This window comes from Podarcis bocagei, assembly GCF_964188305.1.
Source record: "Podarcis bocagei genome assembly, chromosome: 13".
NCBI classification, from domain to species: Eukaryota; Metazoa; Chordata; class Lepidosauria; order Squamata; family Lacertidae; genus Podarcis; species Podarcis bocagei.
The window spans coordinates 51685541-51709610 of NC_138138.1; the positions used below are offsets into that span (position 1 = coordinate 51685541).

A 24070-nucleotide genomic window follows, 5' to 3' on the forward strand; every position below is an offset into this window, starting at 1 on the left:
TGGTTAAAGAGAGAAGCTGTTTTTTCCGGAAACCCACTCCCCCAGCATAGAAGGGGGAGGCTTGTACGTCACGGGGTGGGGGTGGGGGGAAGAATCTCTTTCCTGAGATATCTGCACACTTCCATCCAACACGGGTGTCTGTGCAAACTGCAATTGCCGTCAATAAAAGCTGTTGAAATTTTCTTTCTCTTTGTTTCGGTTTTTAAAAGAGGGGGAGGTTGGGTCTTTGTTTTTTCTTCAACGTGCGTTGGCGCAGCGACACCCCCCCCCTCTCCCCACCCCAATTTTTCCAGTCTGCTTTGCTCTCCCCTCCTACTCCCGGTCAGCTGCTCACGCCAAACTTGGATTTGATCCCCACACCTGTCGTCGAGGATCAACTCTGAACGACGTTTCTCTCCGCAAGAGTTTTGTCTTTTCCCACCCCCCACCCACCCACCCACCTCGGGTCGTCCCAAAGCCCAGGAGGGACGGGACTCCTCTGGCATCTCTCGCTGTGCAGGTGAGGGGGATGGCAGAGAGATCAGGGGTCAATAAGCCCTCCCTGCCGGCCAAGGCGGCCGGCTGGGCCCAAGCCCTTTGCCGTGGCCTGGTCTGTTTCTGGAGCAACCAGTATGCCTGGCTGCTGGGGGTGCCCTGTCTCCGGAGAGCTTACCACCTCTGGTTGGCAGCCGTGGTCATTTTTGGGCCGCTGTTGCAGTTCTACGTGAACCCCCGAGCCATCTTTGCCAACCACCATAACTTCTTCAACATGTGAGTGATTGCGGGGTGTCTTAAAACATGTTTGTGGTTGCGTGCATGGGGGAGGCGGGCGGGAGACCGGCTTGGCAGAAAACAAGGCTTTGTATAGCAGCGATAAATCCCTGGTTCATCCACACCGAATATCCTGGGGTCAAGTGATGGCATCCGATCTCTGACGGCCAAATGCAGCCGTTGACTTGAGTTGCAGGGAATCTCTTCCCAAGGGCAGAATACTATCACACCAGGCGCTATTATCCCCAGTGCTTTTGAGCGCCAGTTGAAAAACCAGTTGTGCGTTCAGAGCTCAGCTTAGCAAAGTTTCCGCAACTGTTAGTTTGGAGGTCAAATGCGTCTCGGTATATCAGAATGGCTGACAGGTCCCAGACATCTCTAAAAAGATTCATATTCCACTATTCATTTTTAATGATTTTTGTTCAAGTTTTCACAATACAATATTATCTGGAACAGATAGAATAAAAAAGACGAGAAGATAGAGAGAAAGGGAACAAGAAAAGGAGACAGAAAAAGAACAGAGAGAGAAACATTAAATATAACGGGAGAAAACTTCTGATTTTCCGTCATTAGAAAATGATTATTTAAGACATTCAGTCTTCATCTTCTCTGCTTTCTGCTAAGCCAGATTTCTTTTTAGCCAAAATGTCACAGTGCCCTCCATTTCTTCATCCCACGAGAAGCCCAAGAGGGAATCCCCAATTGTTACTACCGGTTATTAGTTATCCGTTAGTTCCCATTGCCATTCCTCCGTATTGGGAAATAGCATTTTCCCATCCATGTTCATGTTCACCTTTCTCCCCTGTGGCCACGTATTGGAAAAATATTATGTATCCCCCCCCCCCCCCCGTTCACTTTCCTCAGGCGGGTTATGCTTCGTACGCAGGATGTTTGATGTATTTGGGGTCTTGCCCATCCATTTGCTTGGGGGCCCTATTTTGGGGGCCAGTTCTCCTGCCTTCCTCCATGGCCCGCAGCTTGGGGTTCCGCTTTTTGAGGTGCTTCACCTTCTGCTCCTCTGCTCTCCCCAATTTGGGCCAAATCCTGCATTGGGGCAGCGGACCGCCTTCCTGCCCCACCCTGCTAACTTTCCTCCGTTCTTGTTCCCTCGCAGAAAGTTTGTCCGGTCCGCCTGGGGCTGGACGTGCATTTTCCTGGGCGGCTTCATCCTTTCGGTGGTTTACCTGGCGACCCACCAGGTTCTGCTCACCTTGAGACACCTCAGCCGCCTGGGCGTGGGGGCCGGGCTCTGGCTGGGGGCCACAGAGACCTTCCTCCTCATCGAAAACCTCACCGGCTACTGTTTTGACCCCGTGCCAGAGGGCATCCTGGTGAACAACCTCCCGGACAAGTGGACGTGTTTGCACGAGGGCCACACGTGGCATGGCTACGACGTCTCAGGCCACACTTTCCTGCTGACCTTCTGCTGCCTCCTGATGGTGGAGGAGACCTCCGTCTTCCGCCGCTACCTGGCCCAGGGCCACCCGGCCGGCGTCCCCCTGCGCCTCATCTTCCTCCTCAACGTCTTCCTCCTTGCCCTGTGGAACTTCCTCCTGGCCTGCACGGTGGTCTACCTTTACGACTACAGCCACAAGGTGGTGGGTGCCGCCATTGCCACCCTCTGCTGGTTCCTCACCTACCGTGGCTGGTACCGGTGGCGCTGGTCTCCCGGCCGGCCGGGAACGGGCCTCTTTGTCAAGGGGACCCCCGGGGAGGCCAAGAAACGGAACTGAGGGCTCCCGACTCCCCCACCCCAGAAGGCAAAGGAGAACAACCAAGGGCTTTCTTCTCCCCCCTAGAGACAAATAAAGATGAGGCCTGCTCTGTTCTCTAGTCGTTGTCCTGTGTGTGGTTTTTTGGGGGGGCTTGAAATTCAGACTACAAATGTAAGGTAAAGGGACCCCTGACCATTAGGTCCAGTCGTGGCCGACTGGGGTTGCGGCGCTCATCTTGCTTTATTGGCCGAGGGAGCTGGTGTACAGCTTCCGGGCCATGTGGCCAGCATGACTAAGCCGCTTCTGGCAAACCGGAGCAGCGCACGGAAACGCCGTTTATCTTCCCGCTGGAGCGGTACCTATTTATTTACTTGCACTTTGACGTGCTTTCAAACTGCTAGGTTGGCAGGAGCAGGGACTGAGCAACGGGAGCTCACCCCGTCATTGCAGGGATTCGAACCGCCAACCTTCTGATCGGCAAGCCCTAGGCTCTGTGGTTTAACCCACAGCGCCACCTGCGTCCTCTGTGGTTTAACCCACAGCGCACCCCAACCAATGTAGCGGGTGCTCAAGTTTCAAGACTTAATCCTGTGTGCAGGTGGCAGACCCAAATTGTACCACTTCCCATGATTTGAGTGTTTAAAAGTGTTGTAGAATCAGATGGGACCCCAGGGTCATCTAGTCCAACCCCCTCCAAGGCAGGATTTTTTGGGACTCGACTCGAACCCACAGCCCTGAGATGTAGGAGTCTCATGTTCTGCTGACCTATCCCAGTTTTAAATTGTTCCCCCCGTTACATCTAAAATAGTTTTCCTTTTTTTGTATGCTACATGTTTGTTTAGATTTGTTTTTAATACAGTGGTACCTCTGGTTACAGATGCTTCAGGTTACAGACGCTTCAGGTTACCCAGGCTAACCCAGAAATAGTACCTCGGGTTAAGAACTTTGCTTCAGGATGAGAACAGAAATCGGGCTCCGGCGGCACGGCAGGAGCAGGAGGCCCCATTAGCTAAAGTGGTGCTTCAGGTTTAGAACAGTTTCAGGATCAGAACAGACCTCCGGAATGAATTAAGTACTTAACTTGAGGTACCACTGTATAGTGTAGAGCAGGAAAGGAAACTGGCGTGTGAGGAGAAAATCTAGGCTCAGGAATAAATTTTGTGCGCGTGAGCATATGTCTTTAATCTGAGTTCTTAATCCTATGCTCTTCTACCACCTCACTGAGGACTAGATCCCTGTCAGCCCTCCATTTCCAGTGTTTCCGCTGCACAGTGTATATGATTGAGTAGTTTCTGAGCATATACAGAGTCCCATTTGCTTCCCAGTGAGCCAGACTTTCACCATTTTAATAAATGGTGGAAATGCCAGACCCGGAGGGATGCGCTCTGAAAACCACGTCAACCTGCTAAGAGTCTGCCTGTAGACGTGCCTTAAAAGCTGACTTGGCTAAGTTCTACCAATTTCACACAATGCACACACAGCCTGTGGGACTCGGTGTACCAGGATGTTGTTCAGTGTTAGCATAATTGGGCTTTAATTATTTTTTTTAGAAAACCCAGCCCGCGATATACATTGTTTTAATGTTGGTGGCTAATGTCCCACAGCCGACTAAAAAGCACAGTCCCTGCTAGTTCAAGACAGCTGTGTTGTTTATCAGAAATCAAGCCTTCTCTCTCTCTCTACTGCTGGGAAAAGACACTGGCTGAAAGTGGAAGGCCCCAGTGTGGCAATTTTTAAGGCAGCTGATGCTCATTCACAAGCAGAGGGGGAAAGACAGGTCCTATGCCACCACCAAAATAATAATAATAATAATTCTATTCTTTAAATGGGTTGTTTGTTTTCCCTTCCTTGGCCGATTGGATTATCTTGAGTCAGAAATTATACTCCCTGTCAGATGGGCAGGGCATCATAGAATCATAGAGTTGGAAGAGACCACAAGGGCCATCGAGTCCAACCCCCTGCCAAGCAGGAAACACCATCAGAGCACTCCTGACATATGGTTGTCAAGCCTCTGCTTAAAGACCTCCAAAGTAGGAGACTCCACCACACTCCTTGGCAGCAAATTCCACTGTCAAACAGCTCTTACTGTCAGGAAGTTCTTCCTAATGTTTAGGTGGAATCTTCTTTCTTGTAGTTTGGATCCATTGCTCCGTGTCCGCTTCTCTGGAGCAGCAGAAAACAACCTTTCTCCCTCCTCTATGTGACATCCTTTTATATATTTGAACATGGCTATCATATCCCCCCTTAACCTCCTCTTCCCCAGGCTAAACATGCCCAGCTCCCTTAGCCGTTCCTCATAAGGCATCGTTTCCAGGCCTTTGACCATTTTGGTTGCCCTCCTCTGGACACGTTCCAGTTTGTCATCATCATCATCTTCTGGCCTAGCATACTCCAGAGAGTGGCTGTGAGGATAATGGGGTGCAGAAAACCCCCCTAAACTTCATGAAAGCGGGACAAACACTCCACAACCTCTCATTTTGAAAAGCAACATCAGCTGGAAAACTCTGCACAAAGTTTGAGGCGCATTAGACAGCTGCAGAAATTGGTGCATGCCGCATAGAAGCAAGGGGGAGCCCTATCCTCGGGAGGCAGTGTGGGCTAGTGGTTGGATCGGGCTGTGCCAAAGGGCCGGAGAAACAGATTCAAACCCCCCCCCCCTTCCAGTCCTCCTCTCTCGGGCTAACCTACCTCACAGGGCTGCGGTGAGGATCAAATGAAAGCAGGAGACAGAAGAACCATGTCTGCCAGCCTGAACTCCTTGGGGTGTGTAGGTATATGAAAAAGTCATTTTTTAAAAGTAAAATATATTCCCTCCTGGCATTCTTCCACATGATTTTTTTTTTGGGGGGGCACCTTCCCGTTTCACAGTGCAACCTCTAGGCAAGTTCTGCGCCCCACCCTCACCCCTTTTTAAGACATTGCATTAAATATATATGTATATTAGCCCAGCAATATCCGCCCACCCTTCCCCACAGGTGAGCGGGGTAAGTGGCGTAGCGTGGGGGGTGCAGGGGGGCCCGGGCGCACCGGGCGCAACATCTGGGGGTGTCGCCGGAAATCACCCCGGTAACAGGGGTTAGGGTTAGGGGGCGCAAATCCACGGGTTAGGGGGCGCAAATCCACGGGTTAGGGGGCGCAAATTACTTGCCTTGCCCCGGATGCTGACAACCCACGCTACGCCACTGGGCGGGGTTTGCGGCACCAAGCGAGGCTCACCTGGGCGGGTGCCACCCACCTGCTTGAGGTGGCCTTTGACCCGCCCTCGGCCAGGGAGGACAGTGAACGGCTGGCCGGGGGTGGGCCTAGGGGGTGGGCCTAAGGCCAAAAGAAAAGAGGCTGACCCCTGAACTCAAGCCTCTTTTGCTGTTCTTCCGTCTGGGATCACTGCAAGCATTGCTTGCAGTGGCTGGTAGCATCTCAGGGTTTGAGCTGACGACTGAACTTCAGGGGTCCACCTGTGTTGCCCAGCTGATGCTCCAATAATATTATTATAATAATTTTAGTATTTATACTGTAATAGGAATTTTATGGTCTTAGATATATGGTAATGTTCATAAGTGTACCAACCAAGCACATACATAGATCAGCACAGGAAGACCAACCTGAAACCATTTTGATTCCTAAACTGAGCAAATGTTTTCTCTGCAAGGTCAAAGTGGAAAAGCCTCCCCATTGTCTTCCTTCACAAATCCTGTCTGTTACAGATAGGTAGCCGTGTTGGTCTGCCATAGTCAAAATAAAAAAATTCCTTCTAGTAGCACCTTAAAGACCAACTAAGTTAGTTCTTGGTATGAGCTTTCGTGTGCATGCACACTTCTTCAGATACACTGAAACAGAAGTTGCCAGATCCTTCTATATAGTGAGAAGGTGGGGAGGGGTATTACTCAGAAGGGTGGTGGGAATGGGAGATTGGCAGATAGCTGAGATGAGCCTGTTGACGACTCTTAACGACTGTAATAGGTCTTACAGGAAAACCCAGATGCCAACTTTGCTGCCACATACACCCGGACAACACCATTACTGGCCCCAACAACATCACACATACCATCTCGGGACTATTTAATTGCTCATCGTCTAACATTGTGTATGCCATCAAATGCCAACAGTGTCCTTCAGCTCTCTATATTGGACAAACAGGCCAAACCTTACGCCAAAGAATAAACGGACATAAATCTGACATCAAGAATCACAGAACAGAGAAACCAGTAGGAGAACACTTCAATCTCCCAGGACATTCTATACAAGATCTCAAAGTAGCTGTTTTACTACAAAGGAATTTCAGAAACAGACTGGAAAGAGAAGCTGCTGAATTACAACTCATTACCAAACTTAAAACCATGGAAAAACCTGGGCTGAACAAAGACATTGGATTCTTATCTCACTATACATGACTAAACCATTTCTCACCTCCTCACCCCTTGCCTTTTCCTGTAAGACCTATTGCAGTTGTTAAGAGTCGTCAACAGGCTCATCTCAGCTATCTGCCAATCTCCCATTCCCACCACCCTTCTGAGTAATACCCCTCCCCACCTTCTCACTATATAGAAGGATCTGGCAACTTCTGTTTCAGTGTATCTGAAGAAGTGTGCATGCAAACGAAAGCTCATACCAAGAACTAACTTAGTTGGTCTTTAAGGTGCTACTGGAAGGATTTTTTTTATTCAAATTTCTGTTTTAGACGCCTTTTCTGTGACGTAGGTGCGATGTATCTGAGGGGTGGTCTTAGGTTACACCCCTTCTGTGATGTATGTATGATGTTTCTGGGGGTGGTCTTGATCTACAGGGTGGCAATTTCAAAAGTCTTTATAAGGCCTTGCGCACCATTTTTCTGGGTCTCCCTCCTCCTCTCCTGCGGGTGAGGGGAGCACCCTGTTGCAACAGATCAATAAAGATCAGGCTTACGAGCTGCTTTGCTTCTCAATATTCTCTGGTTGGCCCCTGTTATTTTCTCCTACCAATAGGGAACCTATGTAAGGACTCTATATGGGCTCTTGGATACCCCATAAGGGAAAAAGGGCAGATTTTGTTTACAACAATACCCCGCCCATCAGGGTGGCTTCCCCCAAAACGAGCCTTCCTGCCAGCTGAGTTTCTTTGAACCCCGGGCCGGAGATGCAACAGGCAGGAGGAGAAGCTGCCCCTGTTGAATGGCTGCCTGGCGGTCCCTCCCGCGCCTCCCCTTCCAGCCGTGGGAAGTCCCTGCCTCCTCCTCCTCCGCGCGGGTTGCATCTCCCCATTTCTCCTCTCCTCCCCTTCCCTTTCATTTTCGCTTTGATGCGTGACTTGCCCCGGCCGCTCCCAGCCTCCCGCGCCACTTTGCAACTTCGCCTCCCGGGGTTTTTTCGGGGTTCGGCCCTTCGCTGTTGCAACCCCAAAAGCCGCCACTCGCCACTCCGGTTTTGCGCAGCCTGAACCCGACGCCATGGCGACTTTGGAGGTTTCCCCGGAGTGCGAGGCGAAGGTAAAGTGGAATAATTTGGGGGGGGGGTCATGGAGAGGCTGGTGTGTTTGTGGGGGTCTCAATTTTAGGGGTGTGTTTTTTTTAAGGGGGGACTACAAGAGCAGAGGCAGAATCTGCCCGCAGGAAGCCTCCTGTCGCTTTTCAGAACGCGGCAGGCGGAAATCCAACAGGTGTCCCCCTCACTTTCGCTTTTTTTGCGGGGGAGGCCTGGGAAGAAAGAAAGTTCTCAGTTGGGGTTTCTAACCTGCCCTTCTTAGGCAATGACACCTTTGCCCTGTCTAATGGAGACGGGGGGGGGGTCTCTAGGGGGGTTGCCTGGAATGGGGAGCGCAGGGGGGAGAGATTTGGGGGTACTTAAAATCCGAATTGGGAAGGACGTTTGAGTCCTGTCCCGGAACAACACGCAGGACGGCAGCTTTGGAGGAAGGGGGAAAGGTGGGTTGGTCTGGATGGGGGTGCTTGGCACCTGCACGGAAACCTGCACCCTGTTTTTTTATTTTCTTTTTAAATAAATTTGTTATTAGATTTTCCACAATGATAACACAAACCACAAAGCAAAATGATACACAAAAACAGAAAAAGGAAAAAAAAAGGGAACAATAAACAGATAAACAATAACAACAAACTTAATTCTTCACAAATCCAACCTTGTAAACATCTCGGTTGACTTCCTCAAATCCCTCCCTTCTGCGTTTCTTTGTAATTAAAAGTAGCAGCTTTCCAATATCATTTTTAACTAAAGGAATTTCCAATTATAGACCATCTTATTCACTTTTCTGAACATTCTAAATCCCATTTATTTAATTATAACGTCGTTTAATCCTAGGCCGATTTGTTTCTTTCAAGTAATTTCTAATTTTTTATATTACAATATTTATTCAAATAGTCCTTAAATTTCCCCGGCACCCTGTTTTCTGCCTCGTCAGGCGGCAGACCGAGCGGTGAGGCCAACAGGTGCGCAGGGAGATCGGGTGACGCTGCCCCAGAGGGCCTGGCGTGGAGCCCAGACGCGTCTGGCCATTGTCCTGACTATACATTTTTTTGATCCATAGTTTCATTTTTTCTCTTTTTCCGCTGTGCAGGTGAACTCCTTCAAGAAGGAGCTGTGTACCCAGGTAAGAGGCTCGCAAGTATCTTTTTTTTCTTTACTATTCCCCCCCAGCACCCCCAAAACCCTGTGGCTTTTACTACAGAGGCACCCCCAAAGCTTATTCCTTTAGGAAGGGGAATAGGCAAGGCTAAACCAAACTGGATCTCTGCCCCAGTGCCTACCTCTCTGCTGACATGGTTGAACCCCTCATTTAGCCACTGAGCACGTGCAGAGTGCAATTCCCACACGCTTGGGATTTTGGGGGCCACATTCCCGTTTCAAAGTGTGTAACCTCTAGGCAAGTTCTGAGCCCCGCCGCTGCCATATCTTTCATTTTACATTCCAGTTTTAAAAAAAAACATTTTAAATTGATTTTCAGTGGTTTAACATAGAATTAAAGCAGAAGAAGGAGCTAAAACCATCTTTGGTACGTTTCGGTTTCCGAACGATACTGCTTTTGATTTTGCCACAAAACTGCACAAGATTCTAGTTCCTTTCGAGTAAGCAGAGATCAGCCACCATAATACCGGATATAAGCTTTGCTGCTAAGATTTTAGGCCTCCACAGAGTGGAGCTGCTTTCTTTGCATTTTATTTTATTTTGGACAGTTGTGCGAATGTGCATCTGTTTCCCTCCCCCCTTTTCTTTTAATCTACCAGAGTTTTCATTCCTCTTGTCCTCCGATATTTCTCTTGTCTAAAGCCTTTTTCTCACTCCCCCACAACTTCTATCTTCCCCAAGGCTGAAGAACTTGTTGCCAGACGCTTCCCAGAAAAGATTGTGGAGCTCAGTAATTTTCTCAAGGTAAAAACTTCCTTGTGGGTTTTTGGAATGCAGGCAGCGGGGGGGGGGGGGTTGCAAATGGTTTTCTGCAGCCAGCATTTAAAAGGAAAATAGGAAATTGCTGGAGGCGAAGGGAATTGTCGCAAAATGATCAGCTGAGATTTCCCCCCAAGATTTGGGAGAACCAAATGGGATTTGGGACACTACAGTTCTGAAATCTAAAGGGCTTTGATTGGAACAATGTGAGGGAAGACAAGAAAAAAATTAGAATGATGTTCTACAATTTTATGAAGGGATCACAACTAATATTTTGAATGGAGGAATGCTTGCTACTGAAAGGCGGGGCTTAAATGGACTCCAGGTTGCAATTCTAGACATGCTTTTGTTGCAAACAAAAATTGCCCTTGTTCCCTTATGGGGTATCCAAGAGCCCATATAGAGTCCTTACATAGGTTCCCTATTGGTAGGAGAGAATAACAGAGGCCAAGCAGAGAATATTGAGAAGCAAAGCAGCTAGTATTTTTGATCTTTATTGATCTGTTGCAACCCTCACCTGCAGGAGAGAGGAGGGACCCAGAAAAAAATGGCATGCAAGGCCTTATAAATACTTTTGAAATTCCCATCCTGTAGATCAAGACTACAGAAAGTTTTGTGAGGAGTATTATTGGAAGTATTGCAAAAATGGAGAAGGGGAAGGATGATTTGTTAAGAGATGTAAAGGCAATATAAAGTTAAGAAATGCATAAGAAGTGGTTAAAACGGTGGATAATCAGAGGTGCTGATGGAAGTCTAAAAAGATTGTATAAGTGATAAGTTTTGTGGTACATTTTATAATTTATATGTTAAAATCAATAAAAATTAAATAATAAGAATAAATAGTAATATGTAAGAAACACCCCGCTCCAAGACTCGGATGTTGGGGGCAGCAACGAGAAGTGGGGAATTGCAAAGCCTGTTTCTTCATCTCTCTTTCTCCCACCCCCCCCCAGTCCCCCGAACTGAATGTCTCGGACCTGATTTCACTCCGCGTTGAGTTGGACATCCCTATCCCTGACCCCAAAAAGGACGAAGAGCGTCGCAAGCAGCGGGAGGTGAGTGGGGCAGGGGATTTGGGTCATAGCTGTCAACCATCCCTTATTTGGCGGGAAAGTCCCTTATCCCAGCGCTGTGTCCCGCTGCTGTTCCTTATTGATGATGTCCCTTAAATTTCCCGGGTTTCAAAGGAAGCAGCTCCTCTCCCTCCCTCCCTGCCGGCCAGGGAGGAGGGAGGCTCCAGCTGTGTTGCTTGGCTGCGTTGCTCACCCAATAAGGAGTCTGAGAACGACTGGGGGGTGGAGCTTGCATGTCTTGTGCCAATCAAATTGTTCGTTGCCTGGGGACTTGCCTTTGCTCAGCGCTTCCCAGCGGAGAGGTGACAGTGGTTTCCCTTGCTGCATCCCCTTTGCCGGGTTGCTGCGCTGTGGGAACCACGGCTTGAGTCTTCGTTTGGCTGCTGGCTGGGCTTTCTGCCTTTGGCTCGGAGGGGCTCAGAAGTTGAACATACCTGTGTTCAGAAAATCCCTTATTTTGGCTGCTGATCTCTTATTTTCGAGGCTGCTGGTCCCTGATTTTCAAATCTGTAAGTTGACAGCTATGATTTGGGCTGGGGGTCTGGACCTCGGGATTGTGGGGCAGCAACAGATCAGATCCCGGCAAATACACAGAAGTTTTTTCCATGTGCAGTATTTTTGCCGCATTCGAAACCTACTGCATTTTTCGCTCTATAAGACGCACCAGACCACAAGACACACCTAGTTTTTGAAGGAGGAAAACAAGAAAAAAAAAATTCTGAATCTCAGAAGCCAGAACAGCAAGAGGGATCGCTGCGCAGCGAAAGCAGAAATCCCTCTTGCTGTTCTGGCTTCTGTGATAGCTGCGCAGCCTGCATTCGCTCCATAAGACGCACACACATTTCCCCTTACTTTTTAGGAGGGGAAAAGTGAGTCTTATAGAGCAAAAAATACGGTACGTGCCTCAAACTTTTGCCTTCCTGCCTTCGTTTTTCCAAACTCTCCCATTAAGGCTGCTCTCACAACGACACTGCGAGGCGAATCAACCTCGATCCTTCATCTCCAGAGGTGGCGCCATTTTCACCCTCATTTCCCACATCCAGATTTTATTTTATTTTTTGCGCAACTGGACTATCCCGGTTGAGAGGGCGGTTGTGGGTGGGTGACCTCAATATTACGCCTCTCCTTTAATTCGTACCTTCCTCTCTTGCCCGGAGGACTAGAAGGATCCGATCTTAACAGCTGCAATTCCTTCCTTCCTTGCTAAGCAGTGCTTTGAATTTAGTCCTCCCTGCCCCAGGGGCTGTGGGGGTATTTATATCTCTGCCTTCCCCATTCCTTTTGTCACGAAGAGCATAATCTCTAGGTAGATCAACCATCCCTGTAATTAAGTTTCTTTGGGTGTCTTCTAGTGTGTGTTAGTGAGATGCCCTTTGTTGCTGGGCTTAAATTAAGATTTTTTTGCTTCTGCCAACTCTGTCATTCTCTGTTCAGGCGATCAGAAGGGAAGTTATAATAATTTATAATAATAATAATTTATTATTTATACTCCGCCCATCTGGCTGGGCTTCCCCAGCCACTCTGGGCAGCTTCCAACAAAATATTAAAATACTGCAATACATCAAACATTACAGTTGGGACGTGTTCTTGAGAAAGAGAGGGATATATTTCCTTTTCCCTTTTCTTTCTTCCACCCAAGGAAATCAGTAAACTCTCAGGCAACAGGGAAACAGTTGTGGACTGGCGGGTGACGGGTTCGGATTCCGCAACCTGTGATGGGCTGGAGAAGGACCTTTTCTCTCCGTTCTGTTGCTAAAAAGAAGGAGGAAGTTCAGTTTCTGTGGCCACATTCGCACCATGCACTGTGGTATCACAGCCATGGCTTCCCCCAAAGCATTCTGGGAGTTGTAGTTTGTTAAGGGTGCTGAGCGACTCCTGTTTCCCACGCACAGCTGCAATTCCCAGTCCGTTGCTCTTCACAAGGAACTCTGGGAATTGTAGTTCTGTGAGGGGAATGGGGGGCGTGTCTTCTAACAGTGCCCAGCGCCCTTAGCAGACTACAAATCCCAGAATTCTTTGGGAGGGGAGCCATGACAGTTTGGTACAGCTCTTAACGTGTCAGCCTGCAACCTCTGGCGTTTCTTGCAAGGGAATGTAGCCTTCAGGCTGTAAAAAGTCACCCCTCTGTGCTGGGGTAGCTCAGTCGGTGCAGCGCAAGTCTCTTAACTTTGGGGTCACGGGTTCGAATCCCGTGTCGGACAAATGATTCCGGCGTCGCAGGGGGTTGGACTGGATGACCCTCGGGATCCCTTCCAATGCTTTGGCTCTCTTTCTGCCTTCCCCTTGTGCATTTTGTGATCGCGTTCCTTTATTCCCGCGCAGAAAGAAGAGAAGGATTCCAAAAAGGAAGAGAAGGAATCGAAAAAATCAGAGGACGAGGATAAAGGTACGCAGGGTTCCCTGTGACGTCTGGCAGGGAGACATTTTGAAGCCCTTCCGTGGAAATGGGGAGCGAGAGGTGTCCCACCTGCATTCTGCGCTGTTTTACTAGCCAGGCCCCGTCCGCACTGCGCGTTTAAAGCAGTGTCGCCCCACTTTGAACAGCCGCAAAGGATTCTGGGAACTGTAGTTTCACGGTCAACCCACCTTCCCAGGGAACTCTGGGAAATAGCAGCTCTCGGAGGGAAATGTTTTTGAATTTATTTTCTTCATTAAATTTGCTATTTTATCAAACAGAGGCGGTGGCCTTGGACAATAGGCCTCCGCTGAAAGATGAGGTTAAGGATAAAAAAGAATGTTTATATTACAGTATAATGAGAAGGATGGGAAGAATGAACACTTTTGTTGTGTAAATCATGTTATCTTGTCTTTTCTTCTTTTTTATTTTGTAGCTTTGTTATTTCTTTATTTTTTCCCTTTTCCTTTTTTTAATTACTTTATATAATTTCTATTTCATACCTATTTTATTTACTACCTATTTACTATCTATTCTATTTACTAAATATTTCTATTTACTAATATTTACTATTTTCTTTTTCTTCATGTAAAGTGATAGCACATAATGTTTGTATAGATATGTAAATTTTTAATCAATAAAGAATAATAATAATAAAAAAGATAGATGAGCCTAAGGAAAGATGTCTGGATTGTATCCAAGTCAACCCATTGAAATGAATGGGCTTGGCTGACATAGCTTCATTCACTTCAGTGGAGAACTTGGTTGGCCGCAAGCCACAGTTACCAGCTGAGTAGGCCTGCCCCCAGTCCCATTTAACCGAGGTTATTTAAAAAATAAATAAATGCAATTACTCATGGCTGGCAGCCATCTTAGAAGAGCTATGCACACCCCATTTCTTTTTTACACAAGGGGAAATGCCTCTTCTACTACTGCTTGAGAAAGGAGGCCTTCTTGGCACGCTTTCCTCTCTTCTAAGATGGCGGCCGTTGGCATATGTGCCACCTTGAGGGTGTGACGCCTCTGACGTTCTCCTCCTCTTCTTCTCCCCCAGCACCCCCCTGCGGTCCAGTTTGCCACAACGAGAAGATCACCGCCCTGCTGAACCGCGTGAAGCCCGAAATCCAGGGCACGAAGGAGAAGCTGAACTTGGTGAGGGGTCCGGAGGAAACGGGTCTCACAACCAGACTTAGCGCCCTGCTTAGTGTTGGAAGGGACCCCAAGGGTCATCCAGCCTAATAATAATAATAATTGTTAAGTTGTGGGTGAACATATCAGACAACACAGCGATTCTTCAAACAGCTCTTGTTTATTCACAGGCCAGAACAGAACTGAACTGAAGGGTTCAGCCAGCCTGCTTATATAGAGCTCAGCTACAATGCAACTGTAACAACTTTCTAAAACTATCCAATCACTGAACGTCACTTTCAATCCCTTATTTGCATATGTGGACCTGAACTGTCTACAGTAACCCCCTGCTGGCCCAGGGTGAGAACTTCAGTAAATAATAATAATAATAATAATAATAATAATTTTTATTTATACCCCGCCCTCCCCAGCCAAGGCTGGGCTCAGGGCGGCTAACAAGCAATAATAAAAACAAGTTGAATGAATACAACTTAAAAACAAGATTAAAATACAACAATTAAAATATTGGAATATTAAAATGCAGCCTCATCACAGGAGGAGAAAGGAAAAAGGAAAAAAGAAAGAGGGGGAGGGAATCAAATGGGCTCCAAGCCAAAGGCCAGGCGGAACAACTCTGTCTTACAGGCCCTGCGGAAAGAAATCAGATCCTGCAGGGCCCTGGTCTCATGAGGCAGAGCGTTCCACCAGGCAGGAGCCAGTGTTGAGAAGGCCCTGGCTCTGGTTGAGGCTAATCTGACTTCCTTAGGGCCCAGGACCTCTAGGGTGTTGCTATATATGGACCTTGAGGCTCTCCGTGGGGCATAGCGGGAGAGGCGGTCCCGTAGGTACGAGGGTCCTAGGCCGTGAAGAGCTTTAAAGGTCAAAAGCAGCACCTTAAACCTTAATTATTAAAATAGTAATAATAATAATAATAATAATAATAATAATAATAATAATAATAATAATAAGTCTCTGGACTATGCAGAATTAGATAAATTAACAAGGAAGGATTCGAAACCTGCGGGATCAGAGATTCTTAGAGGACTGGAGTAAATATATGAACTATTTGAAAAATAGCTGTGATGAACAGGCTATGCTAGTAGGTCTGCCAGAAGTTTTGTAAGGTGGATTATCTGAAATATTACAAGAAAGACTATGAAAAGAATGATCAGTTATTAAATGCAATATAGAAATTAAAAACGCAGAATAAGTGATAAAGAACGAAAAATCATCAAGGTGTTGACGGAAGTCCAAAACATTGTATAAGATGACTGCTGGAATTGATATGGTAAAAAATTAATAAAAATGTATATATATATATATAAAAAGAGATTAAGAGTCTCATTCTCTCTTCCCTCCCTCTCTGCTCAGATCTCGCTGTGGCTACAACTCCTGGTCCCGCGCATTGAGGACGGCAATAATTTCGGGGTTGCTGTCCAGGTGAGTTTTGGCCCACAGGTCTCCCAGCCCTCCCCGAACACCTTTTGTGTGTGTGTGTGTGTGTGTGTATTTGTTGACAGTGTTGTAACAGGAATAGACAGGTCCATGGAGGAGAAGACTGCCAGGGTACCAATAATATAATTATGATGATTCTTCTGAAGATCAGTTTTTGGAAACCGCAGAAGAGGAGAGCGTTCTTGTTTTTGGGTCCCACTTATGGGTCTCACAGAACGGGAATCTGTTTGGCTGTTGTGAGAACAGGATGTTCTTACGTTTGTGTGGCCTATCGGACTTTTCTCAGCGCAATGGGATGTTACCTCTAGCACATCTCGCAACTCCTCAGTGTTATACGACCAGGTCTTAGTTTTAGTATAGGCACACTGGTGTACAGTGGTACCTCGGGTTAAGTACTTAATTTGTTCCGGAGGTCCGTTCTTAACCTGAAACTATTCTTAACCTGAAGCACCACTTTAGCTAATGGGGCCTCCTGCTGCTGCCGAAGCACGATTTCTGTTCTCATCCTGAAGCAAAGTTCTTAACCTGAAGCACTATTTCTGGGTTAGCGGAGTCTGTAAGCTGAAGGATATGTAACCTGAAGCGTATGTAACCCGAGGTACCACTGTATAGCTATGGAATGGGGTTTTTGGTGGCAGACCTCAGCAGTGCCGCCCCAAATTATTTAATAATAATAATAATAATAATAATAATAATAATAATAATAATAATAAAATTTATTTATACCCCGCCCTCCCCAGCCAAGACCAGGCTCAGGGCGGCTCACGCCAAATATAAAAACAATTGATTGAAATACAGCTTAAAAAACAAGATTAAAATACAATGTTAAAATGCAGCCTCATTTCAGTGGAAACTCAATCAAAGTTTCCTCTAAACCAGAGAAGTGGAGGGATTTGGGGCTCCGGATTGCATTGAGCCATGGGACTCTCTTTGACACACCTGATTCGTAAGTCCAGAAAAAGAGAGAGCGCGGAAGAGACCCTGCCGTCCTTCGGCTCTGCTTCCACCCACCACTGGCTCTGACTCTACCTGCTAGGGAGTTCAGCCCCCAAATGATTTTCCTTCATAGGAAAAAATGATCCAACTCATCTTCTGCACTATCCAGAGAGCTGGCATTTGGTGACCACGTACCCAAAGAGATCAGTGGGAGAATCTGAAAGCGGTGGTGTGTGCCACCGAGCATGTGCAGAGTGCACTGCCCTCCTTGTCCGTTAGCCAGTGTGGTGTAGTGGTTAAGAGCGGTAGACTCGTAATCTGGGGAACCGGGTTCGATTCCCCGCTCCTCCACCTGCAGCTGCTGGGTGACCTTGGGCCAGTCACACTTCTTTGAAGTCTCTCAGCCCCACTCACCTCACAGAGTGTTTGTTGTGGGGGAGGAAGGGAAAGGAGAATGTTAGCCGCTTTGAGACTCCTTAAAGGGAGTGAAAGGCGGGATATCAAATCCAAACTCCTCTTCTTCTTCTGCTTAACTGCAGCTACACCCGGGATTAAGAAGAGTCCCTTTGCTAGCAGAGATGTCACGTAGACAGTCAATCTGTTTTGGGCCCAGAAATTATTCTTGTTCAGCCAAGGCTTGCTCGCCATGTTTCCCGTTCCCTTTTCCTTGGACCCTGTCATCGCACTGGGAACTTCCTGCGTTATAACCCTCGTCTTTCTCTCCTCTTCCAGGAAAAAGTGTACGAACTGCTGACCTCCGCTCGGACCAAGCTGGAAACTTTCCAGACTCAGATTGCCAAGTGAGTCTGAAATGGGAGGCAGAAGCACTTCCAACTTCCCCTTTTCCCTATATTTGGTTTAAAAGGGGAAAAATACTGAGGAAGAGGGAAATTTGGTGAATTTTCTCCAAAGAGCTCCTCACTCAATCCACACAACAACCCAGCGAGGTAGACTGAGAGGCTGTGAGTGGCCCAAGTTCACCCCGTGAGAGCTAGTGTGGTGTAGTGGTTCAGAGCGGTGGACTCGTAATCTGGGGAACCGGGTTCGTGTCTCCGCTCCTCCACATTCAGCTTCTGGGTGATCTTGGGCCAGTCACACTTCTCTGAAGTCTCTCAGCCCCACTCACCCCACAGAGTGTTTGTTGTGGGGGAGGAAGGGAAAGGAGAATGTGAGCCGCTTTGAGACTCCTTAGGGTAGTGATAAAGCGGGATATCAAATCCAAACTCTTCTTCTTCTTCTTCATGGCTGAGTGGGGATTCGAACCCTGGTCTCCCAGGTCCTGGTCAGACACACTAACCCAGGCTTCCTCAACCTCGGCCCTCCAGATGTTTTTGGCCTACAACTCCCATGATCCCTAGCTAGCAGGACCAGTGGTCAGGGATGATGGGAATTGTAGTCTCAAAACATCTGGAGGGCTGAGGTTGAGGAAGCCTGCTCAAACCACAACACCACACGGGCTGCTGGTGCTTGTCTGAAGTTTAGGACTACAAGTTCCATCAGCCTTGGCCAGTAGTCTAGGACAAGGAAGGCAAGAATACAACGTACCTTCATCCACACGGTCGCAAAATTCATAGCTGCAGAACATTCGTAACGCTTTTTTAAAATGCTTTTAAAACAAGGGTGGACGATACGATAATCTTTATTGTCATTGTCCCATACAGAACAACGAAATTGAAAAAATCTACACCAGACATTCAAAAACCAAGCCGCCTGCTATCCCAGCCTAGTTAGCCCCCTAAAAACTCTGATACCCTATAATTAAATACAATATACTCCCATAGAGACTACCTTACACTGCGTTTAAAACCAAAATCACATTTGGGTAGAACCTGTTTCTCAGGCGGCTAGTCCTAGTCTTTATAATCCTATCCCTTCTTCCAGAAGGCAGAAGCTGAAAGAGATCATTTCCGGGGTGCGCATCTCTGCAGCTTTCTTATGGCACCTGGAAGCATAGATTTGATCCAAGGTGGGAAGAGTGCACCCAATTATTCTCTCCGCAGTCTTTACAGCCCTGGATGGCATAGTATTTTCCCTGACCATGCAGCTCCCAAACCACACACACAAACCATAGACCATAGAATGTTGTACTTCCTATATATATGTTTCAGGCTAAAACTCCCCTCACATCCTAGACCTAAGAGGGACTGATTTATTTCTTTATTATCAGCAAGGGGACAGATTGATTCCCCTAGGAGGATAGGTTGCAGTATTTGGGGTCTTTTTAAGTTTGAGGAAAATGTAAGAGATGGCTTGTAAGATTATGCATGGGATACAAAAAGTAGATAGGGGGAAATCCCCCTCCCCAATATGGCTAGAAATCTTGGACAGCCAATCAAGCTGAGTGTTGGAAGTTTGGGGGCAGATTAAAGAAAGGACTTATTCACGCAGGGTGTAGTTAAACTGCGGAACTCCCTGCCACAAGAATCAACGGTGGCTGCCAAAATGGATGGCTTAAAAAGGGGATTGAACAAATTGATGGATCCACCAGGTTCTCATTAGCTTCTTATTGAACAGCATTTATATACTGCTCGGTTGTAGTAAAACCTCTGAGCGTATTGTAATAAATAATAAGATTATCAATTGAAAGCAGGCCACACAGGTCAGCTGCCTGGGCCAGCTAAAGAGGCTCGCTGGGGGAACTCATTTTACTGCTGAGTTGAGGCAAGTTGGCTTCCTCCTTCCCTCCCCCTCTGATGAATGGAGTGGCGCTTCAGAAGAAACTTAATTCCTCTTCCACGCAGCTTAAGCTCCCTGACCCGAGATCCAAAGATTGCACAGGACCCTCCCAGGTGAATCGGGTCCTCCAAGCAACAGCCGGTCCTTAAGGAGGTGCTTGTGGGGAGGAGAAGAGGAGGCAACTCTTTCCATCTCACACACAGGGCTTCACAAAGGGCGAAAACCCATCCTTTTGCTAGTTACCGTATTTTTTGCTCTATAAGACGCACCTAGTTTTTGGAGGAGGAAAACAAGAAAAAAAATATTCTGAATCCCAGAGGCCAGAACAGCAACAGGGATCGCTGCGCAGTGAAAGCAGCAACCCCTCTTGCTGTTCTGGCTTCTGTAATAACTGCGCAGCCTGCATTCGCTCCATAAGACGCACACACATTTCCCCTTACTTTTTTGGAGGGAAAAAGTGAGTCTTATAGAGCAAAAAATACAGTATTTTATGGTACACTCTCTCTCTCTCTCTCTCTCTCTCTCTGTGTGTGTGTGTGTGTGTGTTGCAGTGGGGAAAGCTTCACGTGTTGGATTTCTGCCTGCCCTTCCGGAAGACGGGAAAGCTGTGCCGGAAAACGAGGCGGCATCTTGGCTGCTCTTGCCAGGCCTAAAACGCTGACCTTGTTTTGCTATGTATAAAATGACCGAAATGTTCAGATGAAGCCACCTTCATCTGTTCGCCGGGGTCTTACGCAGAAACCTTTCCCGTCTTCTGATGTTCATTTCAACTGGAGATGTTGAGGACTGAATTGGGGGCCATCTGCCCTGCTCCTAGTTTGCAGTTTGTTAAGGCTGCTGGGAATTGTAGTGCTCCGAGGGGTACACTATAGTTCCCAGGTGCTGGTGGTTGGGGGGGGGGTGTGGCGAGAGATTGTGATTTAAACGTAGCGTGTATTGGATGCAGCTAATTGCTGTGGAGCTGAGCAGCTTCCTGGCAGTTGGGCAGAGAAAGCAAAGGTGAACTCAGCCTGTAAATGTGGGAGCGGCTGAGAACTCGCACTGTGGACTTTGCATGGATGCCCTAAATTGGTTGGTTGCTCAGCAGGGGTGTGAGCGAGCACGGAGAGCGTGGATGCGAACACACCCAGAACTCGTTAATTCAAAATCTAGGTCACAAGGCTGCGGACAATCCTTGCAATGCATAATTGAGGTTTTTCGTTTGAGACCCGAGAAGCAACAGAAATCTTTCGGTGCTCCCTAGCGTGCCGATTTGAAAAGTTTTAATTGAAAGTTCCCACCTGTTTGGCTTTCCACCCCCCTCGCTAACTTTCTCTCCTCCCCCCAAGCCTTTTCACGGGTGCCACCTCCCTCTCACTCACATCTAGAGCTGTGCGCTGTCAAACCACAGGGAAACGGGTTGTATAAACAGGTGTTTCAGATCATTGGTTTTTGGAAAAAGGTGCTGTGATGGAAAATTGCACCAAGTTGTCGGGGGGGGGAGGGATTTTGGTCAGTCCATTTGCGTTTCTTGTCCTGGGGGGTGGGGGTTTTTTTTGTCACGTACATGTTAATTTCGAGTAAGTATAATTTTTTTCACCCCCCCCAAAAGTCCTCCTGATTCCTGTCACTCCGCCATTCTTTGTTACCTTTAAAAAGGGAACGATGAATTTCCCTTGTGTGCCCTTTCTCTGCAAATTCTCTTCGTTCCATCCGCTGATTTAGCATAGCAAATTGAAAAGCGGTGGTTTTGCCTTCGGGAGGCGAGGTTGCCCTGAGCTTGCGATTTTGGGAGATTGATAACATATGACCTAGAAAGGCCTGAGGATCAGGACGGGGAGGACTTAAAGGAGACCTGAAAAGTGATCCGGGCTTCAGGGCAGGGAAGGTGACCTGTGAAATTTGGCCTCTCTTGCAGTTGGTCAGTTCTGGGGAGGGGGGGTGGAGATTTCCTACCGCACTCATAAGGCAGTAAATTGAAATTTACTTCCGTCGGTGAATCGAAAGCCACCGTTAACAGCCGAACAAAAGGGGATGACTTTTTCTGCATCTTTGGAGCAAAAAACCCCCCCAAACCATCCCACCTCGTGCGGGAAATAGGATACTTCTGAAGAATAGTTGCTGGAAACTGCAGCACCCATAGTCCACAGCAAGCGGGGGTAGGGTGGGGATAAGGTTTTGGGCCTCTGGCCAGATCCAGTTCTCTCCTGGGTCAGCACTGCAAGCAACAAGTGTGGTGGATTATGCAGGTCAAGGGTGTATATTTGGGTCTCTTCTCTGCTACAGACCCCCAATAGGTAAAGGTAAAGGGACCCCTGACCATTAGGTCCAGTTGCGGACGACTCTGGGGTTGCGGCGCTCATCTCGCTTTACTGGCTGAGGGAGCCGGCGTACAGCTTCAGGATCGTGTGGCCAGCATGACTGGCGAACCAGAGCAGCGCACAGAAACGCTGTTTACCTTCCCGCTGGAGCGGTACCTATTTATCTACTTGCACTGTTGTGCTTTTGACTGCTAGGTTGGCAGGAGCAGGGACCGAGCAACGGGAGCTCACCCCGTCGCGGGGATTCGAACCGCTGACCTTCTGATCCGCAAGTCCTAGGCTCTGTGGTATTACCCCATGATCTGTATCAACTCATTCCTGCTCTGCCTTCTTTCTGTTTCCCAGGTATTACTCTGAACGGGGCGACGCAGTATCAAAGGCAGCCAAAAGTCCACACGTGGTAAGTTCCTTCCTGCTTTAGTCATGTGGCAGGAACAGCTCAAGGGTTATGTAACGTAGGAAGAGGCCGTTGGGATCCGCCCAGTGCCCCATCTAGTCCAGACTCGTGTCCTCACAGTAGCCTGCGGGAGACCCTTGGGCAGGACCTGAGCACACGAGAACACCCTTTCCCTCCCTCGCTACTGGTATTTGGGAACGTTCTCTGAATCTCTCGCGCTGACTTTCCCTCCTCTGCCACTCGCAGGGCGACTACCGCCAACTCGTGCACGAAATCGACGAGGCGGAATATGCCGAAATCCGATACATGATCAACGAGCTGAGAAACATTTATGTGAGTGGTGGCGCTGCGGGGCTATGGGGCAAAGGGGAGCATCTGTGTTGCTGCGGGCTTTTCCCCATCCATATCCAAGGAATAAGCAGAGGATGCACAGGAACGTGAATGTGCAACGCTCGATTCATTGTACAGGCTGACTCACGCTAGGTGAGTAGGCACCAGCTAGCCTGCTCTCCACGCAACCTGTCTCCATCGAAAAGTCTGGGCAGGCTTCAGCACAAATAGTTCCAGCCCCGTTCTTGTCCTCGTCTCTCATGGTAAAAAGGTAAAGGGACCACTGACTATTAGGTCCAGTCGGGAGCGACTCTGGGGTTGCGGCGCTCATCTCGCTTTATTGGCCGAGGGAGCCGGCGTACAGCTTCTGGGTCCTGTGGCCAGCATGACTAAGCCGCTTCTGGTGAACCAGAGCAGTGCACGGAAACGCCGTTTACCTTCCTGCCGGAGTGGTACCTATTTATCTACTTGCACTTTGACGTGCTTTCGAACTGCTAGGTTGGCAGGAGTAGGGACCGAGCAACGGGAGCTCACCCCGTCGCGGGGATTCGAACTGCCAACCTTCTGATCGGCAAGTCCTAGGCTCTGGTTTAACCCACAGCGCCACCTGCGTCCCATGGACTGTACCACAAATGACATTTCTTTAAAAAGACAGGCGCATCCTGCGACTCTGAGTTCCAATGAAGTTGTGCTCCCGTTTGCTCCGTGTTAAGGTTTTGCAGTGGCTAACTTTGGAGTTAATGGTAATTTGAGTCTAGTGATTTATTTACAAACACAGAATTGCAATACAGTGGACCCTCTAGTTATGTACCGCTCTGGATACGTAACTTTCGGGTTACGAACATGGGAAACCCAGAAATGAAAAGTTCTGGGTTTCGCCACGTGCGTATGCAGAAGCGCTCAATTGTGCCGTGCGCAGAAGCAGCACCTCTGCCTATGGACTTTTCGGGTTGTGGATGGACCCCCAAAACAAATTTAATTCGTATCCAGAGGGTCCACTGTATAGCAAATTCCTGTTGCACCTGCTTTCCTGGATCCAGAGAATGTGCTAGCGGGGAAGGAGTTTTTGGGTGCGTGTGCTCAAAAGTCTACGTCCTCCTCAGCTTCATGCAGCTGCTTCTTAGTTTTATGCGCCTCATGCGACTGAAGTAGGCTGTTCGCCCCCCACCCCCAAATACTAGGTTTCAAAATATCTCTCTTTCTTCCTAGGCTGTGGTCTACGACATCACCCTGAAGAACTTCGAGAAGATTAAGAAGCCTCGCGATGACAACAAAGGAATGATCTACTAAGCCAACTCTCCAGTATCAGGCTGGAAGAAGAAGAAAAAAACAACAACTCCTTTCACCAAGAACAGCCTTGATTTCACACAAGCTGTTCTGGGTTTGTTGTTATTTAAATGCTCTAAATGATATCCAGTTAACTGGAACTTCCTGCCCACCAGCTTCATTCACTTTCGAAATAAAGAGGTTTTTAAATTTGACAAGTGTTTTTTTTTAATTTATTATGTTATGAAACTAAATAAATGCAGCAACAACTTTTCATCT

The 24070-nt window shown here is 47.9% G+C and overlaps 2 protein-coding genes across 2 annotated transcripts; both read left to right on the plus strand.

The window, feature by feature from the left end:
- The first annotated feature begins 74 nt into the window (after positions 1-74).
- FITM1 (fat storage inducing transmembrane protein 1) lies at positions 75-2583 on the plus strand. Its single transcript, XM_081168174.1, has 2 exons — positions 75-750; positions 1865-2583. Exons 1-2 carry the CDS (start codon positions 509-511, stop codon positions 2481-2483), a joined length of 861 nt encoding a protein of 286 aa, XP_081024300.1. The 5' UTR covers positions 75-508; the 3' UTR covers positions 2484-2583.
- A 5034-nt stretch (positions 2584-7617) lies between these two features.
- Positions 7618-24009, plus strand: PSME1 (proteasome activator subunit 1). Its single transcript, XM_081168187.1, has 11 exons — positions 7618-7926; positions 9009-9041; positions 9758-9820; positions 10789-10890; positions 13231-13294; positions 14358-14455; positions 15803-15871; positions 17555-17622; positions 22144-22198; positions 22442-22528; positions 23735-24009. Exons 1-11 carry the CDS (start codon positions 7888-7890, stop codon positions 23813-23815), a joined length of 759 nt encoding a protein of 252 aa, XP_081024313.1. The 5' UTR covers positions 7618-7887; the 3' UTR covers positions 23816-24009.
- Positions 24010-24070: the final 61 nt, after the last annotated feature.

Coding starts and splice junctions, on each gene's coding strand:
- FITM1 (XM_081168174.1), top strand. CDS start 509: ATGGCAGAGAGATCAGGGGTCAATAAGCCCTCCCTGCCGGCCAAGGCG. Junction 751..1,864: donor CACCATAACTTCTTCAACAT/GTGAGTGATTGC, acceptor GTTCCCTCGCAG/AAAGTTTGTCCGGTCCGCCT.
- PSME1 (XM_081168187.1), top strand. CDS start 7,888: ATGGCGACTTTGGAGGTTTCCCCGGAGTGCGAGGCGAAG. Junction 14,456..15,802: donor CGAAGGAGAAGCTGAACTTG/GTGAGGGGTCCG, acceptor CTCTCTGCTCAG/ATCTCGCTGTGGCTACAACT. Junction 22,529..23,734: donor ACGAGCTGAGAAACATTTAT/GTGAGTGGTGGC, acceptor CTTTCTTCCTAG/GCTGTGGTCTACGACATCAC.